Source organism: Penicillium coprophilum (assembly GCF_028826855.1).
Source record: "Penicillium coprophilum strain IBT 35676 chromosome Unknown utg000002l_segment0_segment1, whole genome shotgun sequence".
Classification (NCBI taxonomy): Eukaryota; Fungi; Ascomycota; class Eurotiomycetes; order Eurotiales; family Aspergillaceae; genus Penicillium; species Penicillium coprophilum.
The window spans coordinates 4,007,004-4,024,433 of record NW_026622722.1 but is presented as its reverse complement, the minus strand read 5'-3'; the positions used below and the strand labels follow the sequence as shown (position 1 = coordinate 4,024,433).

Here is a 17,430-nt window from a genome sequence, read left to right as displayed (position 1 = left end):
AAAGATCTAATGGCTATTGCTGCGACAATGGGTATAGTCGTCTTCCAGTTCCCAAAAAAATCAAAGCCTCAAACCAACGCCAGATATGTTACAAAATTTTTACAATGTAATAAATGCACACACGCGCGAATCTAGATCTGAATCTAAATCAAAGCCTGACCACGGAACATGCCCTCGCGAACCTCACGGACGACATCCTTGCGGTCCTTCTTGCCAACCAGGACAACAGCACGACCACGCTTGCCCATACGACCGAGACGGCCCAGTCGGTGAATGAAGTCGATGGTCGTATGCGGCACGTGGTAGAGAACTACTGTCTTCACTGCCAGTGTATCGATACCACGGGAGGCAATATCAGTAGTGACAAGGACCTTGGTGTCGGGAAGGCGGCGGATGGGGTCTTGACGCTCAGGGAGCTCGAAGGGAATACTGCCGGCGGCGCGATTCTTCTTTTTATTAATCATGATCTCCTCCGCAGTCGGTGGGAGCTTAACCTCCGTGAACTGCGAGAGAGTCTCCTGTAGCTTCCGGGAATCGGTGTCACGACTGAGCGAGGTGGCATCGATGCCCTTGGATTGCAGGAAACTAGCAACCTCGTTGGCTTCCTCGCGTTCGTTAACAAACACGATGATCTTTTTAACCTTGGGTTCCATGTAAGCATTGAGGGGCCCCCATGTCTCGGTGTGCTCGTGCCTCTCTCCTGCCTTGCCGATCGACCAGATGGTATCGGCACAGGCGAGATTACGGTTTCCGCGGTATGGCTCTTTCTCAATGTCCACGACACCTAGCTGCACGCGACGGGGAATGGCGTGCAGGTTGGGGGTCGCCAGGCGCTGGAGATCAGGGAAGCGCTTGCGCAGCTGATTGTCAAGACTGCGGGGAATGGTGGCTGAGCAGAGAATCAATTTTTTGAGTGACGGAGCAACCTTAGCAATTATTTCGGACGTTGTTGGAATGAACGATCGATCCATTAGGGAATCGGCCTCGTCGAGTACAAGGTGGGTGACTCGGCTGAGGATATTGGGGTTCGTCCTCGCAACAGACCCCAAAAGGTGAGGCGTTGAAACTAGAATATCGATGCCGGCAGGGTGGAAGAGGGTGTTCTTGATTCGGCGGGGAGTGAAAGTTGATGAGATTTCGCCTGAGCGGTACTTAACGGTATGGGCCAACTCCTTGAGCTTGGATCCAACCTGAGATACCAGTTCAGAAGTGGGAACGAGAATGATGGCCCGAGGACGAGCTGCGTTTGTCATTGGGGGCTCTTCAGGCTCCAAATCGAACGCCTTGTTCTTCATTCTCTCCTCCCGCTCTAGTGCTTTTCGTTCCTCAATGGCTTTTTGCTCCTCGATATCAAGGGCTTCAGCACGCTTGATAGCATCGACAACTGGGAGTAAGTATGCGAGGGTCTTGCCCGAGCCAGTCTCTGCTGCTAGGAGGTACTGGTCAAAATTGTATTCCACATCATCCTCATTTGCCTGCTTCACTTTCTTCTTCTTCTTGGATCCGTCCAGCAACAGCTCGGGGATTGCGAGTCTTTGAATGGGCGTGGGAGTAACATCACTGAGTCCAGCCAGAGCCTGAGCAAAGATCGACTGTCGGACTGCGGGAAGGAGAGGGAAATGATCGAAGCTGGTGATGTCGGCAAGTCGAGCTTTGATAGCAGAACGTCGACCATAAGGCACAGGTGTCAACGTCGTCTGCATCTTCAATGCTCTGTACAATGGGCTTTCCTTCTTTTCCGTCTTGCCTTCCTCCCCTGAGCGCTTGAGGGCCGCCTGTGATCGTGTGCGTGGTGTGTCTCGAATGCGTGCCTGAGTCTGATTCATCGAGGCAAAAGGGCCAGCCCGTTCGCGTCGTGGCTTGCTAGGAGATGGCAGCGACTGCCTGTCAACATTAGGCGATAGGGCCATCCGAGCAGCCTTGCGGCGCAATCGAACGGTGGCCATGCCACGCGTGGTCTGCCATGAAGTCGAAAGAATCGACGGGGCAATCAGGGTCGCCTTAGTTTGACATAGAAGACATATCGAAGAGCGAATTGGCAGAGGCATTCTTCTACCTGATTAAACGCGATAAAATGCCGAAAGTTGGAAACACAGAATGGTCGGAGAGGAGAGGCCAGAACAGGTTCAGATGGGTTTTTCGCGATATACGCTAATCCTATCTCGGACTAGCGCAGATCATAAACTTTTGATACACTATCAGGTGACTAAGATGCTGACTCAGTGTGGTCGTGAGATCTAATGCCTGAGGCGGAAATTCCACAATCGATGATCATATCGTCTCTTCTTTAATTAGCATGCAGACTTGTTTCAAGAACGGGAACTATATATTCCAAGGGAATAATCATCATGATGTCCTTGTGCATTCTTTGGACATTCTTTTGCAACTAACTCATAGGCTAGCTTCGAGCTACCTACTCATGTGTACGCATGTGTCCGGGATCCATCCAGATTCCTCATTGGATGGATAGGGAAACGAATAGAAGAGTAGCAAAATATATTTTTTGGGGTGACTCATGTTCAACTTCTTCGACCTCAGAAGGCGGTTACAAACTTGGAAAGCAGTATGGTCTAGTTCACACGAAAGGAGTCAATAATAAGGTGACCTGTCAAGTTTTTGTTAGTCCTTTTTTGTGAGATTTTATCATATTTCCAGAGATGACCTTTTGATATTGGGCTAAAAAACTGAAAGGTTTTGTTTGGTTTTGGTAAATTCATACAATGTAGGCGGAGCCCCTAGCTTTGTTCGGCGTTTGTTCGACTTGAAACGATAATTGGAGTCAATAAACCACTTCGACATCAATATTCGAACCTTCTTGTGTGCTATATTCAGGTACTGTAAGGGTTGATAATAGTTGAGATAGTGGTAGGTGCATGTTTGATATCAAAGATCCACGAAGCTATCCCACTTGTAGGCTAGCGCCGATCCTAGGCAGCTGACGCAGTGTCACGGGCTGAAACAGTCGCAGTCCCCCGTTGCCATGACGACTCCCGTAACAACAGTTTCTTGCTCGGGGTAACAATCCACTTGAATCCATGGGAGAGACATATCAAGTTTCGTTGTTTCCGTTCTTCATAACCTCTTTCTTTGTTTCTGTTGCTCTTCCCTAGCCTTTCTTGAGAGTTGGCATTCGCATCCCTTCGTTATCTCTCCCTTTTTGTTTTACGTTGGTTTAATACCCACACACCTAACTTGGGTTTGTTTTGGTTTCTTCGCCCTTTGACGAAAGATTCCTGCCACGATCGACACGAATTTTACGCCTTTGTAGCGAATGCATGAGGACTCGCTGGCAAACATCTTGCACGAGACTGCCATTTATTAAGAAAGGTATGGTACCTGATCTCGGTGTCGCCTTGTGTCCTTGGTCATCAGTCGTGAGCCCACGCGCCGATCAGGACTGGATGAACAAGCACTGACACATTATAGAGATCCTGTCTTGGTCTTTTATTACAGTTGCATATTTTGTAACCTGAATCACCAGCAAAGCCAACGTCAGTATGGGTAACGGGTCTGGCCAGTGGCCACTATCTGAAGTGAGCCCCATGGCCCAGAGGCGCAATTCGCCTAGCTGGAACCAAGTTACTAAGGTACTGTCACCATGAAATTTGGCATCCGATAATATATGCTAACAAGAGTAGCAGGTGCCGCATGGCGAATCGCCTGCATACGATGTCTCGTCTCTGAATAACAATGCCTCCCCACGCCTGTTTTGGAAAGGCCGTGACTCTCCATCGCCGTTTCCCAAGGGATCCGAGAATAAAGCGCCATATGATCCAGAGGGGTGTTATTTCCCCTCCAAACGCCCGTCGCTCGAAAATTTGAAACGCGTGTCTAAGGTCAAAAATCACAGCATGTTCCTCGAAGGTAGCCAAGAATATGACCCGGCCTCAGTGGTCTTCCCCCAGAGACCTTTGGCGTCGGAGAGGACTCCGCAACGAGAGAGCCAAATGAATGTTGCCAAGTCCCAATTCGATGAAGATACCACCCCGACTTCTCGGCCGTCATCCCCGAGCAAAGATCAAGCATCTCCAAGCAAGTCTTCGTTGTCTAAAGGCAGCCGGTACGGCAAGGGATTTGATCCTCAGAATGATATCTGGTCTGAGTATGGCAGCGCTGGGCATCGGCATGCAAAGAGTGTCACATTTGACCATGCTCCTCCTCAAATCAATGAATATGAAATGACGACCCCGGATCTTTCCTCAGTTGCCTCTGAGTCACGAGAAAACAGCTACGAATCCGAGGAAGAGGAGGATCTTAGTTTCGAGGCTGAGTCATCCATTGAGCGTGATGATAGCTTTGACGCCTCACTGGAAGATATCGAGAAGACCCCTGTTGTGTTGCCTGAAGACTGGCGTTTTATGAGCCCCAGCACAAACAGTGATGGCGATCCCTTCATCGAAGACGTTGAAGAAGAGAGTATCGAGGACCGACCTATCTCACGTGAAGGTGGATCTTCTCAGCACACGCGCGTCGAATCGCTGGACTCGAATGGTGAGAGACGTCCTCTCCCACCTTTGCCATCGGTGAATCGCATTTCAGGTGCGCGTCCGTCCTCGGCCGGTAAGCTCGCTGCTGCCTTTGAGCTTGGTAGCGCAGGACAGCGTGTGCTCCCTGCCCCCCCTGGTCCTGCACTGTTTTCGAAGTCTGATATTCCCGGCGCTGTGTCCCTAGAAGAGAGACTCCGTCTCATGAGGCTGCAGGGGGGAGATGACGATGAGACACATGATGACCACATAGACAACATTGAGGAACCATTGGAGCTTCCTAGAGTAGACGAAAGCATTGCCTCAAAGGATGATACACTTACCGACGACGAGGCCAAAGAAAACTTCTTTTCTCCGCCTCGAATTTCTCGCGACTCAATCTTGCGAGGAATTCGCCAGGGTGACAATTATGAGGATGACAGCTTTGATGACTCTTCCCAAGTTGCTTCCAGCCCCCAACATTATGACCATTATGATCCCGATGTCCCCATTCCATCCATGGAAACAGACGACGATGACTCCTCCAGTGTAATAATTAAACAGGAAGAGCACGATGAAGACCTCTACTCTATCACGGATTATTACCAGAACAAGTCAGACAATAGTTTGTCGTCCCATGACCAACGTGCTAAGTACGACGAGGACAGCAATTACTCGCTACGCTCTGCTGCCGAAGCCGCCGAGCGTGAACACGCCGGACATGGAAATCACAAACAGGAGTCTCAACAAACTACCCCTCATGCTGAAACCCCGGCCGACGCCGAAAAGACCGCACAGACAAAAGAGGATGCCCCCCAAGATCAATCCTTCGATATGGCGTCTATCCGTCAGTCTCTTGCACGCCCTCTGACCCCCGAAACGCAGCAAGACCAAGACTCTGAGCCCTCCACTCCAGACTCCGTCATTCGTCATCCGATCGAGGACGACGATGGCGAAGAAGAAGGAGGAGAGGAGGAAGAAGAAGAAGAAGAAGAAGAAGAAGAAGAAGAAGAAGAAGAAGAAAGAGAGAAGGACCAGGAGCTGGAGCCGGAGCATGATGAGAGCTCATCCGACGAGTCTGTTCCCGAACCTATTGCCACAATTCGAGCTCCTGGTGCTGGACTTAAGACCCGACCTTCCCTAACACCTGCGGATTTGCAGTCCATGGCTGCTACCCGTCGTCAGATCAGTGGCCAACACGCTCCACCCGTTCCCTCATTGACCAAGCAGATCTCCAATGACTCGAATCCGTCGGATGGTGAAAATAATCAGACCGGGCTGCCACCGAAGTTGGCATTGCCTACGGATGTTTCCCAGCGACAGAGCAGTTGTTTGAAGCTTGACATTCCCTTCAGCATTCAGGAAGAGAGCCTTGGCTTTGGACTGGACAAGGAGTTTGATCGTGTTATTGAATCCCAAAAGGTTGCGTTTCACCAAGCCCTTTCCCAAGCCCCCGGTTCTGTGCCGCCTGCCCAGGCAATAGCACCAAGTTATACTGGAACCCTAAGAAATAATGCGCATCCCGCTGACTCTTTTACCCCCAAACAGAGAGGATACCTCATGAGACAGAACACCAAAGTTATCATTGCCAGCAGTCGCAACGAAGAAGAAGCCGTGCCTTCTTCCGACCAGACTGCCCCAGACCCCCGCGGTACACGTTCTGCTGGGTCTTCTCCGCGCAAAGCTAGCCAGCAGACCTGGACCACAGTCCCTTGGAATAGTTCAGCGCGCCGCTCCAGTATCAAGGCTGCCACCGGTATCCCGAAGAAAAAGCCCGTCCCTGGTGCAGGTGGAGTCCCCCTCTCCCTGGACAGCCCAGCAATGTTCAGGAGGCCCCTCCGACCATTGAAGAAAACGAGCCAACTATCTCTGAATCGTTCGAAGATGGCGAAGAGCGCGGGCGTTTGTTTGTAAAGGTTGTAGGCCTCAAATATTGTGACCTTCCCCTTCCACGTGGTAAGATCCTTTCCAACGACCAAATGTAATGCACTTCCACTGATCCACTTCTAGGTGAACGGTCATACTTTGCACTGACCTTGGATAACGGGCTACACTGTGTTACCACCTCCTGGCTGGAAATGGGCAAGTCGGCTCCCATTGGACAGGAGTTCGAACTCATTGTCCAGAATGACCTCGAGTTCCAGTTGACCCTGCAAATGAAGATTGACGAGAGCAAGTTCCAAACCCAAGAACCCGCATCCTCCCCATCACGTCAAAAGGCGTCGGCCCTCAGTCGTGTGTTTGCATCCCCACGCCGGCGCAAGGAGCTTGATATAAAGCAACAAATGCAGTCCCAGGAACAGAAGGCCAAGGACGTCAATGCCCCTGTATATGAACGGCTTCGGAACTTAGTTGCGCGTGATGGTAGCTTCGGCCGCGCATATGTGGCTTTGAGCGACCACGAGGAACAGGCCTTCGGCCGTCCCCACATTGTTGATGTTGCCTGCTTCAATGAGTGGGCAGTCGAGGAACAAATGAGCAGCGTCAAAAGCAAGAAGAGTGCAACTAGCATCACTACACAGCGCCGACCACCATACAAGATTGGAAAATTGGAAGTGCAGCTTCTCTTCGTGCCTAAGCCTAAGGGTAGCAAGGATGAGGACATGCCGAAGAGCATGAATGCCTGCATTCGTGAAATGCGTGATGCCGAGAGTGTTACAGCTCGCTCCTGGGAAGGATTCCTTTCTCAACAGGGTGGAGATTGTCCAGTAAGTACTTTTACACTTTATCGCCGATCCAGTACTAATCAATGGCAATAGTTTTGGCGCCGTCGCTTCTTTAAGCTTCAGGGATCCAAGTTAACGGCCTTCCACGAAACAACGCGCCAACCTCGTGCCACGATCAACCTAGCCAAGGCTTCCAAGCTTATTGACGACCGATCTTCTCTGCTCCAGAAGGAGACTAGCACGAAGAGTGGCTCTCGCCGCAAGTCTGCCTTCGCCGAAGAAGAAGAAGGCTATATGTTTGTTGAAGAGGGATTCCGTATCCGCTTTGGTAATGGTGAAGTGATTGACTTCTACGCGGATAGCCCCGCTGATAAGGAGGGCTGGCTTCGAGTGATGTCTGAGGCAGTTGGAAAGGGCTCTACCTCCGGCAATGGTGCACTGAAGCCTTGGGCTGACCTTGTGCTTAAGCGCGAGCGGAGCATGAAAATCAGCAATGAGACTGCTCCTCGCCGTCCACCGAGTGGAATCCCCACAGCACCTGCCAGGGTCCCATCCCCTGTTCGGAGCCGAAATAGTGCAATGGTGGGACCACCTCCATCCTCTGCGGGATCTGGGGCGCCGGCGCCTCACTCCCCACGACCTCGACACAAGCACACCTACTCACAGCCCGAGATGGGTAGTGTCGAGGCGCGTCGACAGAAAACCCGCTCTCTCATGTTTTAGGCAATACTATCAACATGAGTTGAGTTCCAAAGCACAGATCATCCTTCAATTCTTCTGTTCATGAAGTTGTCACAACAACTGCCTTTTTTTTTTGTTCTTGGAGGTCTCCCACTGAATTTCTATTTTGACTTTTTTCTTGTTTTCGTTTTGCGATGCCAGTCACTTGACTCTCTTTTTGCTCATTTCCTTTTGCAGGACTTTATGGTGTTGGTGTGTGGTGCAACTCGTCCTACCGACTTTTCTTTTCTCTGTCAAATTATTCCTTTTTCTTGCGAGCGGCGAAGGCAAATATGGCAACTGTACGATTCAAGACCTCATAGCACAAACGATTTCCTTTTGATTTTTTTCTCATCTTCCTTATTTCTCTTCCTCTCAGTCATAATTCCGATAAAATTTTAGTTTTGTTCATGTTAAAAGGATCTCGGATTGAATCCAAAGCCTTCAAAAGTTTAGAAAAACTCGAGAGTCCAAACATCATCCAGCCGATCATTTGATTCTCCCAATCCCCCATGAACCACGATAGTACCAGCATCGAGGATATCCCCGTCAAGCCAACCTCGTGGATCAGGATGCTCATCACCCTGAGCTTCAACCTTGGTCCATAGCTTGGTCTCAATATCAAACACCCACACATCATTCAACATCTTCCCCGCGCCCTCATGTCCCAAGGAACTCGGATCCCGCTCACCAAACAAGGTTGCCAAGTATACACGACCAGATACAACAATAGGGAGTAAGATCGCGACACTCCGCGGCGATGGCCCAGTCACGCCATCCGAAACAAACGAGTGCGAGCTCCACAGATTGGCTCCAGCATCATAAACATCGATACTGCCACCCTGCTCCCGCTTCCCATCAAACCCATTCATGCGATACAGTCTGCCCCGAGCAAATGCAATGGATGTCCCACCGCGCGGGGGATCCGGCGCCGGAGCAAGCTCTGTCCATTCCTTCTGGGAGACACTGAATGCCCACACATCGGATAGACGACCCTTCTCTGGACAGCCTGCGTGGATAAATACGGTGTCTTTGCCGTCGTTAGCTGTGCAGTGGTAAGTGCGGCCTGTTGGAATTGGTGTTGAATTTGGCGAGGACGGTGCTAGAAGTGACCATTTCTCTGTGCCGGGGTCGAATTCCCACATTCCGCCGTGTTCCTCTACTGGTGTCATTGCTATACCTTCTCGGCCAGAAAATAGGTAGATATTGCCATTGAGGGTTGTCGATGGGGTTCCTACTCGTGGTGAGGGGGATTTCTCGGTGGATGCCTTGGTGGATAGCGTTGCGGCTATGGGGGAGGTTAGTTATGTGTGCTGGTATCAGTTTGAGACTTTTCGTCCCCTATTCCCTATTCAGGTTTTGTATTGCTTGTAGACACTGAGTAACTTACGAGTCCCAAGTGAAATAGTGTGAATGTTATTGTCCCTGGGTTCTCGCGGCCGCAGCTCCCCGCCAAAGATGTAGACCTGTCTGTCAATGACGGAGACTGATTGGGATGATCGCTGTAGGATTTCCGCCGAGACGATCTTGGTCCATCTTGCTTGTACGACTGCCATGGTGAGGGAATTGGGCTCTGAGCTCTGAAATATTTGATATACAGTGTTCACGGGGATCTTACAAGTGTTTATACGAAGACTCAGAGGATGTTGCTTTCAACCTAAGGCGGTCTTGGTCTTATTGGTTCCCGCTTACATTCGCTGAATGCTGATCGTGGCTATGCTCTGATTGACTCTGTTGAGGAGGACCTTGGTGGCCATACAAAACCATGCGAGGTTTTTGTTGACACGTTGGGTCTCCTTGAACTGAGCGAAAGCACATTGTTTTGTGTCATGACTTGTCTCTAATGAGGTGATACGAAATCAAGGCAAAGTTCCAAAGAAAATCTCAATTCCAGATCTCAGCATTAGGACGATGCAATGACCCTGACAGCCGGTTTCAGAAGTCATCCAAGCCCCCAATTTTGACTAGTAGAACGTGGCTAACCAGGCACAACCGGGACCCCCACGCCCCGGGGGTGCCCCTAAGAGCCGGAGCCTAAAGATCTATCTAAACTCCAGATATTTTGTGCTGCACCCTGTATCTCATATTTGTCGAGAAAATGTTCCCATAGGATTGAGACCAGCTGCTAACAATTTCATAGTGCAGCCATTTCAATCTTGATCAAAATCCGCATAAAGCCACGGATCTTGGAGTCATTCCATTGCAGTGCTTCGCTCGCCTGGGTTCCATTTTATCATTCTTTGTACGAAATCGACGAACATCCTCTTATCATCATTGCGGATGTAGCATATTGAATCTGCAGAGTTGAACTTCAATGATGGAACATTCGTGCCTTCAAATTGTCCTATTGAATCGAGCTAGGACTTGCTAAATATACAAGACAACAGTATACTCACCATTAGTTTCGCAATCAATTACAGCTCTTGCTCCTTTTTCTAGGAGAGCCTTTGGAGGAGGACCCAACAGTGCAGCAATATGGCCAAGATTTCTAAGCTCGTCATATTCCTGGACCCCGAGAGGACCAATCCCCTTGAATAGCCTTTTGCCTTCAAGAACATCCTATAATTAAAAAGTGACGTTAGCTTTTAAATGGTGATATATGATTGCCAACATTACTGTACGACTAGCCTGCATCTAAAATAACCCCTGGGGCTCGATATACTTGCGCCTGGACATAACCTTTGTTTCACTCATCCTCGCGTACAGATGAATCGAAGTTGGTGATTTGGATTATGCCTGTGGTCTTCTTGAAGATGCCGAAGTCATTACGAGAGAGATATATTGTGCGATCATCTGGGTAAGCCTTCTGCGGCAGAGGATGTCCGTGCTCGTCTCTCGAGATCCCTCTGAAATATATGGATTCTCAACTTTGATCATGATATTGTCTGTTTTCAGATCTGAAATCAATTAGTTGACAATTTCTTGTGTGATCCGAAGAGACGAACCGGTATGGATAAGATCACTCAGAGTGGAGGCAGTCAAGTCGACGAAGCATCATTTGAAGATCTTTAGCACGCCTGAAGGTATCACATCATCCATAAAACTTTTGCGGTATATCCAGAAAGGTTCTCGCAAAAGTTCAAAGACAAGCGTGAGATGTCTCGCTGAACCATGCTCCATAGTGAATGAATTGAGCGGACGCCTGATAAATCCCCAGCCCTTGTGAAGGGGGTTTGCTTTAGAGGTATGTCTAAGGATGGCTAGTTCAGCTTGGACAGCGTTCTTTCAAGGATGATGAGTACTGGAGTGAATTTTAAGAGCAACGTATCTTTCTCTTAAACAGCGCCATCTGGACCAACGATTAGGAAATGGTACCCGAGATACGTGGGGACAATGCGGAGAAAAAACTGGTCTAGATCTTGAGCGAGCCAGATAGTTGAGTGATTACCATAACCGAGCTTTGTTGCGAGTTGATACCGGTCATTCAGAACGTCTCCTAGACGTGCGGGATAAAATCACGCAGAATCATAGTACGGCGTAAGTTCTTCTTCGATGGCCTCATTTAGCGGAAGCTTGGGAGCCACCCCCGTTGACAGTGGCCAAGGGCGGCGTTTCAGTGGCCAGACTGGGGACAAGGCTCGAGATTGGGAAGTCATGAGATTCCATCAGAGGTGGTGTGGCAGATGCCAGGGAATCACCGAGCACAAAAAAAGGGAGAGGCCGGAATGTTTGGCAGAACAGACACTGGAGGTGCTTACTACCATGTGAATCCACGTGAAATGTCATTATATCCTTCGTCCGTCTCTTTCGTCCGTCCCTTTCGGGTCCGTAGAGAAATAACATCATATGAAGTTCGCAAAATATATAGTTTCAAGGCTAGTCGACCAAAAAGGACATAGTCAAGAACACAGATACCTACTATTCCCCACCGCCACGCCTTAACCGTTGTATATAGCATGGCGAATACGAGACAATAAATGGTGTATGTTTGACGTGAACTATGTGGTTCTACCTGTTGTGACTCCTGCTTACCAGTTTACCAACGTGCATTTATCAGCATTTCCCACGTCATACGAAGATTGCGTGCGTTCTGACAAATATAGCTCACCCCGCAACATAGGCTGTATATAAAAAGACTCCATCGTCTTCACTAATTCTGACTCTCAGGGAATCATCTGTTCTAACCTCTATTAAATAACCCAGTATGGCTTCTGCAGCGGTTCAACTTCCAAATTCCCAAGGCCCTTTGCTCTCAGAAAAACCCGGAGTCTCCGTTTCGGAAAAGCCTCACCATGTTCAGACTACACTCAACTTCTTCAAAGAGAACGAGGATGGTTCTCCCCCGGCACCAGCGTATATTGGCAGGCCAGAAACTTACGAGCAACCTTTGTATCCTCTACCTGCCACCATCCATGACATCAGCGGCCACGAACTTGACTACAAACTAGACAGCCATGGATTCCAGCTTTACTATCACGAAAGCCAAGAAAAAGACTTCCTAGATGATGAGAAGATCAAGACGGCATACTACGCGGAAACAGAGCAGCTACTTAAAGACGCGTATGTAGTCCCCAAACCCCATAATCTCTTCAGATAAAGCTAACAGTAACCCGCACAGCACGGGTGCCTCCCGCATCTTCATCTTTGACCACACCATTCGCCGGCCCCAAACCGACAAATCCACCAGTTCCCAGTTCCGCGGGCCTGTACAACGCGTGCACATCGATCAATCATACAGCGCATCCAAGAACAGAGTCTCCTTTCATCTCCCAGATGAGGCACCCGAGCTTCTCAAGGGCCGATATCAAATCATCAATGTCTGGCGTCCGATCAATACTATCCTGAAGGATCCACTGGCTGTGGCGGATGCGCACTCGGTCCTAGAAAGTGACCTGGTGCCTGTTGGGCTCATATACCCAGACCGCGAGGGCGAGACGTACTCCATCAAGCCGAATTCTAATATCAAGTGGTATTACCGCTATGGTCAGACTCCGGACTTGGTGACCCTTATTAAGTGTTTTGATTCCAAGTTGGATGGAAGAGCTCGTCGTTCGCCCCATACTGCTTTCGTCAACCCGGAAACAGAGAATGAAGCCGGAAGACATAGTATCGAAGTGCGAGCATTGGTTTTCCATCCTGATGACCGTGATTAGATTTTGTCTCCAGAGTGGAATTGGGTTATCTGTCTTTGTACATTCGGTTTCGCATTGCGTTGGAAGAACCAGATTGATATGGTGCTGCTGAATTAATTTGACAAATTGCTACCTATGAATATTTTGCTAGTCCCTTTTGCAAATCTTCGAGAGCTAATGAATCCGCATAACCTAAGACGAACTTCTGTGCCGATCTAGATCGTACGTCTATCTCCACGCCCGCCGGGGTTGATCGGCACCCCACAAAACACTAGAGGCTTGGCCAGTTTAGACTGGCGAGTATCAATGAGATTGTCAATAAAATGGCTCCTATATAATTATTAAACATAGTCTAAGTTCTGAATACAAACACAATATATACATAGATCGAATCCCAGCACCTTATTTCTCAATAGCTTGCTTCCAAGAACTGGAAATCTTATTCCAATATTGTTCAGGATGAAGTCTCATATGGCCGACATGTGGGGATCCCTCAAACATCTCAAGATCAACTGAGTATCCCAATGTCTTGGCATGAGCAACATTCTCCTCCAGATCTTTGTAACCAATGATATCATCTTCCTTGGAGTAAAGGTAAACTCTGCTAGAATCGGTGGTGACATAGGCCTGATCATTTATGATACGGTCCGCCCACACACCCGACGGTACTGCGCCGCGCACGAGGCCCAGCAGGTAGTTCGCCCAAAGGAAAACATACCACATACCATGGGTGACAATGAATGGCCAAGGGAAGAATTTGGCCGTGCCGACCGCCATAGCACGCGACCACCTGGTAACCTGAGACGCGAAGTCGAGACTTCCGGGAGTGGAATCCAACACCATGAGCGGGTGGGGGAATGGCTTGTCTGAGCCGTGGCGGCGCTGATATGCCATTACGGTAGCGGCAGCGAAGATGGCCCCTGTATTTGACATGGCGTGGACGAGCAGACGTTCCTTCTCATTTCCGCTACCGGTTGGCGTTGGGAAGATGGTGTCGACGACCGGCATCATGGCTTGGATTCTGGCTTCCTCGGGCTGGTTGCTGGCTTCCAAGGTACGCGATAGGACGACGATGATTCGTGCGGATGGGTATAGCTCATGATAGCCGTCGGAATATTTGGTAACATGTTTTGGCATGCCGTCGCCCCAGCCAGAGATGAGAATTGTTGTTGGCTCGTCGGCTGGGGCTGGTTTGGCCTTTTCCTGGCCATTGCGAATGTATACACGATCAGATATCGGGGTGAAGCCCGGGAATGGAAGCGGTTTTGGGGCCATTTTGAAAGTGTGGGCTGTGGAGTTAAGCCTGCGCAAGGGGATACGCCTTGATCTAGTCTTAATTCAAAAAGCGGATTCAAAGTCTTTTGTCGGCTCTGTCTTGTCTTGTTATATGTTAGCTTTATAAGATAAAACTACAGAAAAAAATAGAATCCCCTTCGGTGATTACCAGATATGGAAGTTATTCCGGTGCAGGCGATATAACATTGGTCGAAAACAACGGTTGAGCCAATCTATTCATGACATGTGGGGTTGTTGGGAATAGAAAGGACTTGGCAACTCGAATGGTTGGATACCTCGGCAACTGCCTTATTGGGATTATTCATCTGACATAAAATGAGGTCTTGAATACTTAGATGAGAGAGACTAGCATCAAACTGAGAATGATTGAAGGCTCCATCATTCATGTCTATTTCCTTTTACAGGGTACATGGAGTACAGCATATACATATGCCGTACATATATGTACATAAATGATCTATGCATAAATCTGGTCTCCACCTTTCCCAGGTGGGAAAAGTCGAAAACCTTATCGCCGAACCAAACCCGAAGCCCCGGAGACCCTGTTTCATTGATCTAGAAGCCTTCTTGTAACCTTGGAGCAAAAGTTATTTAATGTACGGAGTACCTTGACTCTTCCAAGGTTATCGTTTCATTGACGAGAGCTTGAATAAACCCTGGCCCTCCGACCACGGGAATTTGCCACTTGCTTCGGAACGAGGGCATAGATCAAGTCTATGCCAAAGAGCGTAATTCCTATGGCCAAACTGCTGTGCAGACCAAGGTAGGAGAGTCGCGACTCGCGCATGAAGAAGCGCTGACCCCGAGAAGACATCTTTAAGCCCGCTTGGGCCGGACTTACGTCTCGGCTGTTTCGAATTCTGGAAAGAATCAATAGTTGGATAAGTCACTTCGATAGAAATCACATGATAATGCTTCAATTATCTTTTCCAGAATACACGGTTCACTTGTCTTTCTCTTTATCTGAACTTCTTCATCTTTTGCTGCACGTAAGCTTTGATTTTTTTTTTTTCTTTTCGAAGCCAAGCAGGATATGACACAGAATGTCTAGGTAAATCCCACGATAGAAAGCCTGAGATTGCTCCACGCTATGGCTACTCCTGATGAACTACAGTAGCTTTCTCTTTATCATCCTCATCAAAACAATCAATTGCATCGGGAGCAAGGTGTTTTCCATGACGACCAATCTGGTGCCAAGGCAGATCAAACAATGTCTCCATTGACTCAAGACTTCTTCCTGCCGTCTCAGGAACAAAGAACCAAACCCAGAGAAGGCCCAAAACGCAGACCGCGGTGCAAAAAACAAAAAATCCATAATTGGTCATCGCGATGATCATACTTGGAACAGCCTTGGTGTTACCAAATTGATTTGCAAAATGCGTACACATCACAATCGAAGATCCAAGGGCGCGCAGCCGACTAGGATAAATTTCGGCGTTGACCAGATATTGGAACGAGTTCCAGCCGATTGCCCATCCAAAGCCAGAGAGATAGATTGCCGCGACTGCGCCGATGCCTGCACGTTTAGCTGAGCCCGTTATCGCACTCGCACCATCCTCGCTGACATGGGCTGAGGCAGGAACCTTTGCCAGATAAATGGCGATGTAGCAGATGGTAAGGGCCTGCAACATGATTCCCGTGTAAAGGGAGCGACGACGGCCGAGGAAGTCAATAAGGAAGAATGCAGAAATGTAGGCGGAGACAAATTTTACAATGCCCAAGATGCACGTGGCAAACAGCTTTTCACTTTGGCCGGTCTTTCCAAGCGCTGCAAAAAAGCTCGTTGCATAGATGGTGATCGCTGATGCGCCGGACCATTGCCCGAGAAGTTGTGACATCACGCCCAGCATCAAGCGGTAGCGATTCGCTGGGATCGTGACCAGTTCCTTCAGTTTCCCCCAAAATGAGGATCCACGTGTGCTTTCTTGTTCACTCTCAAGTTGATCGCGAACTTCAAGTATCTCAGACACGATGCTTGGATGTTCGGCGGGAAGTTGACGCAGTATGCAAAGATTTTTCAGAGCTTGCTCATGCTTGCCTCTCATAGAAAGGAAGCGAGGAGTCTCCGGAACGGACCAAGATGCAAGGAAGATGATCCTGATGCCAGATGTTGTCAGTCTATAAAGAATTAGGTAAAACTTGTGGAATAGACTTACCCTGCAAACATGATATGAACAGATTGCGGAATCACCCATTGGGACCGAGAAGAATCGGAGATATTCACAGAGCAGCCCCAATTCGCAAAATAGGCAATCATGACACCAAAGTACACAGCGCCGGCAAAGATATTGGTCAACATACCCCGAATTTCCTTCGGAGCAACTTCTGCTAAATATGTTGGGCCAACCACTGTGGTCATACCAACCCCAATTCCGGCAATCAAGCGGCCAGCGAGAATTTGTCCGATGCTGCCAAAGCTGGTAATGACGATCACAAAGCCAAGGGCCCATATAATGGTGAGAGCCTGGAGTGTTCTCACACGACCAATTCGATCGCACAAAAGAAATGCTAGTAATGCACCGCCAATTGATCCAAGCTGCACCATACTTGTGATATTTGATTCGCGGTTGGCGATCTCAGACGCAGAGCCCACATCTAATGGGAATTCGCGTTTGAAGCTTTTGAGTGAGATCATGCCGCCGACGAGGCCCTCGTCTATTCCTCTGCCTGCTCCTAGGACACCTTTTACTCTTCTTTAGCGTTGATTGTGGAAGGTTGGGTTTATGCGTACCGAAAATTCCCACAGACCAAAAGAGACGGCGGTTGAAGACCTCTTGAGGAGTTTCTGTCATTCGCAGTCGATTGAAAATCCCCATGTTGACCGTAGCAATCTATATATGGACGCTATGGGAATGATCAGCAAATGTGGAGGCCGTCTTGATTGTAGACGGACTTGAGGAATACCAGCACAATTGAAACAGCACCTTTGCATTTTTATACCCCCCGACGTGGGACAACCTCTTCTAGTAACTAGATATCCTATGCGGGGATTGAGAGGGGTCATCAATCGACCGCTCAGGCTCTATAGCCTGTCTTGAAAGGGAAAGGGATAACATACAAGCCTGCATTGCTATGTGCCTTCGGTCTATGTCCGAAGGATCTGCCAAGCTCACAACCCACAAGGAATCATGGCGTATACCGCTCATGGTCGTTGGTTTACCGTAGGCTTAGCGAGAGTATATTGATATCTAGCGTGGGATTCTCCGCACAAGC

At 48.9% G+C, this 17,430-nt stretch overlaps 8 protein-coding genes across 8 annotated transcripts; 2 read left to right on the top strand and 6 right to left on the bottom strand.

The window, feature by feature from the left end:
• Positions 1-143: 143 nt before the first annotated feature.
• Positions 144-2,048, bottom strand: mrh4 (ATP-dependent RNA helicase MRH4; the record flags this gene model as incomplete). The annotated part of the gene is made up of 1 exon (XM_056674708.1): positions 144-2,048. The coding sequence occupies one exon, from the start codon at positions 2,046-2,048 to the stop codon at positions 144-146; it is 1,905 nt and encodes a 634-aa protein (XP_056535233.1).
• Positions 2,049-3,497: 1,449 nt separating this feature from the next.
• On the top strand, positions 3,498-7,852 carry bud4 (uncharacterized protein; the record flags this gene model as incomplete). The annotated part of the gene is made up of 4 exons (XM_056674707.1): positions 3,498-3,587; positions 3,639-6,369; positions 6,474-7,171; positions 7,223-7,852. The coding sequence occupies 4 exons, from the start codon at positions 3,498-3,500 to the stop codon at positions 7,850-7,852; spliced, it is 4,149 nt and encodes a 1,382-aa protein (XP_056535232.1).
• A 449-nt stretch (positions 7,853-8,301) lies between these two features.
• On the bottom strand, positions 8,302-9,667 carry N7500_003560 (Kelch repeat protein; the record flags this gene model as incomplete). The annotated part of the gene is made up of 3 exons (XM_056674706.1): positions 8,302-9,137; positions 9,240-9,462; positions 9,542-9,667. 3 exons carry the CDS (start codon positions 9,665-9,667, stop codon positions 8,302-8,304), a joined length of 1,185 nt encoding a protein of 394 aa, XP_056535231.1.
• Positions 9,668-10,041: 374 nt separating this feature from the next.
• On the bottom strand, positions 10,042-10,483 carry N7500_003559 (uncharacterized protein; the record flags this gene model as incomplete). Its single annotated transcript, XM_056674705.1, is given in 3 exon segments — positions 10,042-10,193; positions 10,246-10,408; positions 10,427-10,483. The coding sequence occupies 3 exon segments, from the start codon at positions 10,481-10,483 to the stop codon at positions 10,042-10,044; spliced, it is 372 nt and encodes a 123-aa protein (XP_056535230.1).
• Positions 10,484-10,843: 360 nt separating this feature from the next.
• On the bottom strand, positions 10,844-11,273 carry N7500_003558 (uncharacterized protein; the record flags this gene model as incomplete). Its single annotated transcript, XM_056674704.1, has 2 exons — positions 10,844-11,071; positions 11,238-11,273. The coding sequence occupies 2 exons, from the start codon at positions 11,271-11,273 to the stop codon at positions 10,844-10,846; spliced, it is 264 nt and encodes an 87-aa protein (XP_056535229.1).
• A 720-nt stretch (positions 11,274-11,993) lies between these two features.
• On the top strand, positions 11,994-12,942 carry N7500_003557 (uncharacterized protein; the record flags this gene model as incomplete). The annotated part of the gene is made up of 2 exons (XM_056674703.1): positions 11,994-12,349; positions 12,408-12,942. The coding sequence occupies 2 exons, from the start codon at positions 11,994-11,996 to the stop codon at positions 12,940-12,942; spliced, it is 891 nt and encodes a 296-aa protein (XP_056535228.1).
• A 381-nt stretch (positions 12,943-13,323) lies between these two features.
• N7500_003556 (TMEM53 family protein) lies at positions 13,324-14,196 on the bottom strand (the record flags this gene model as incomplete). Its single annotated transcript, XM_056674702.1, has 1 exon — positions 13,324-14,196. The coding sequence occupies one exon, from the start codon at positions 14,194-14,196 to the stop codon at positions 13,324-13,326; it is 873 nt and encodes a 290-aa protein (XP_056535227.1).
• Positions 14,197-15,311: 1,115 nt separating this feature from the next.
• On the bottom strand, positions 15,312-17,033 carry N7500_003555 (uncharacterized protein; the record flags this gene model as incomplete). The annotated part of the gene is made up of 3 exons (XM_056674701.1): positions 15,312-16,314; positions 16,374-16,899; positions 16,949-17,033. The coding sequence occupies 3 exons, from the start codon at positions 17,031-17,033 to the stop codon at positions 15,312-15,314; spliced, it is 1,614 nt and encodes a 537-aa protein (XP_056535226.1).
• Positions 17,034-17,430: the final 397 nt, after the last annotated feature.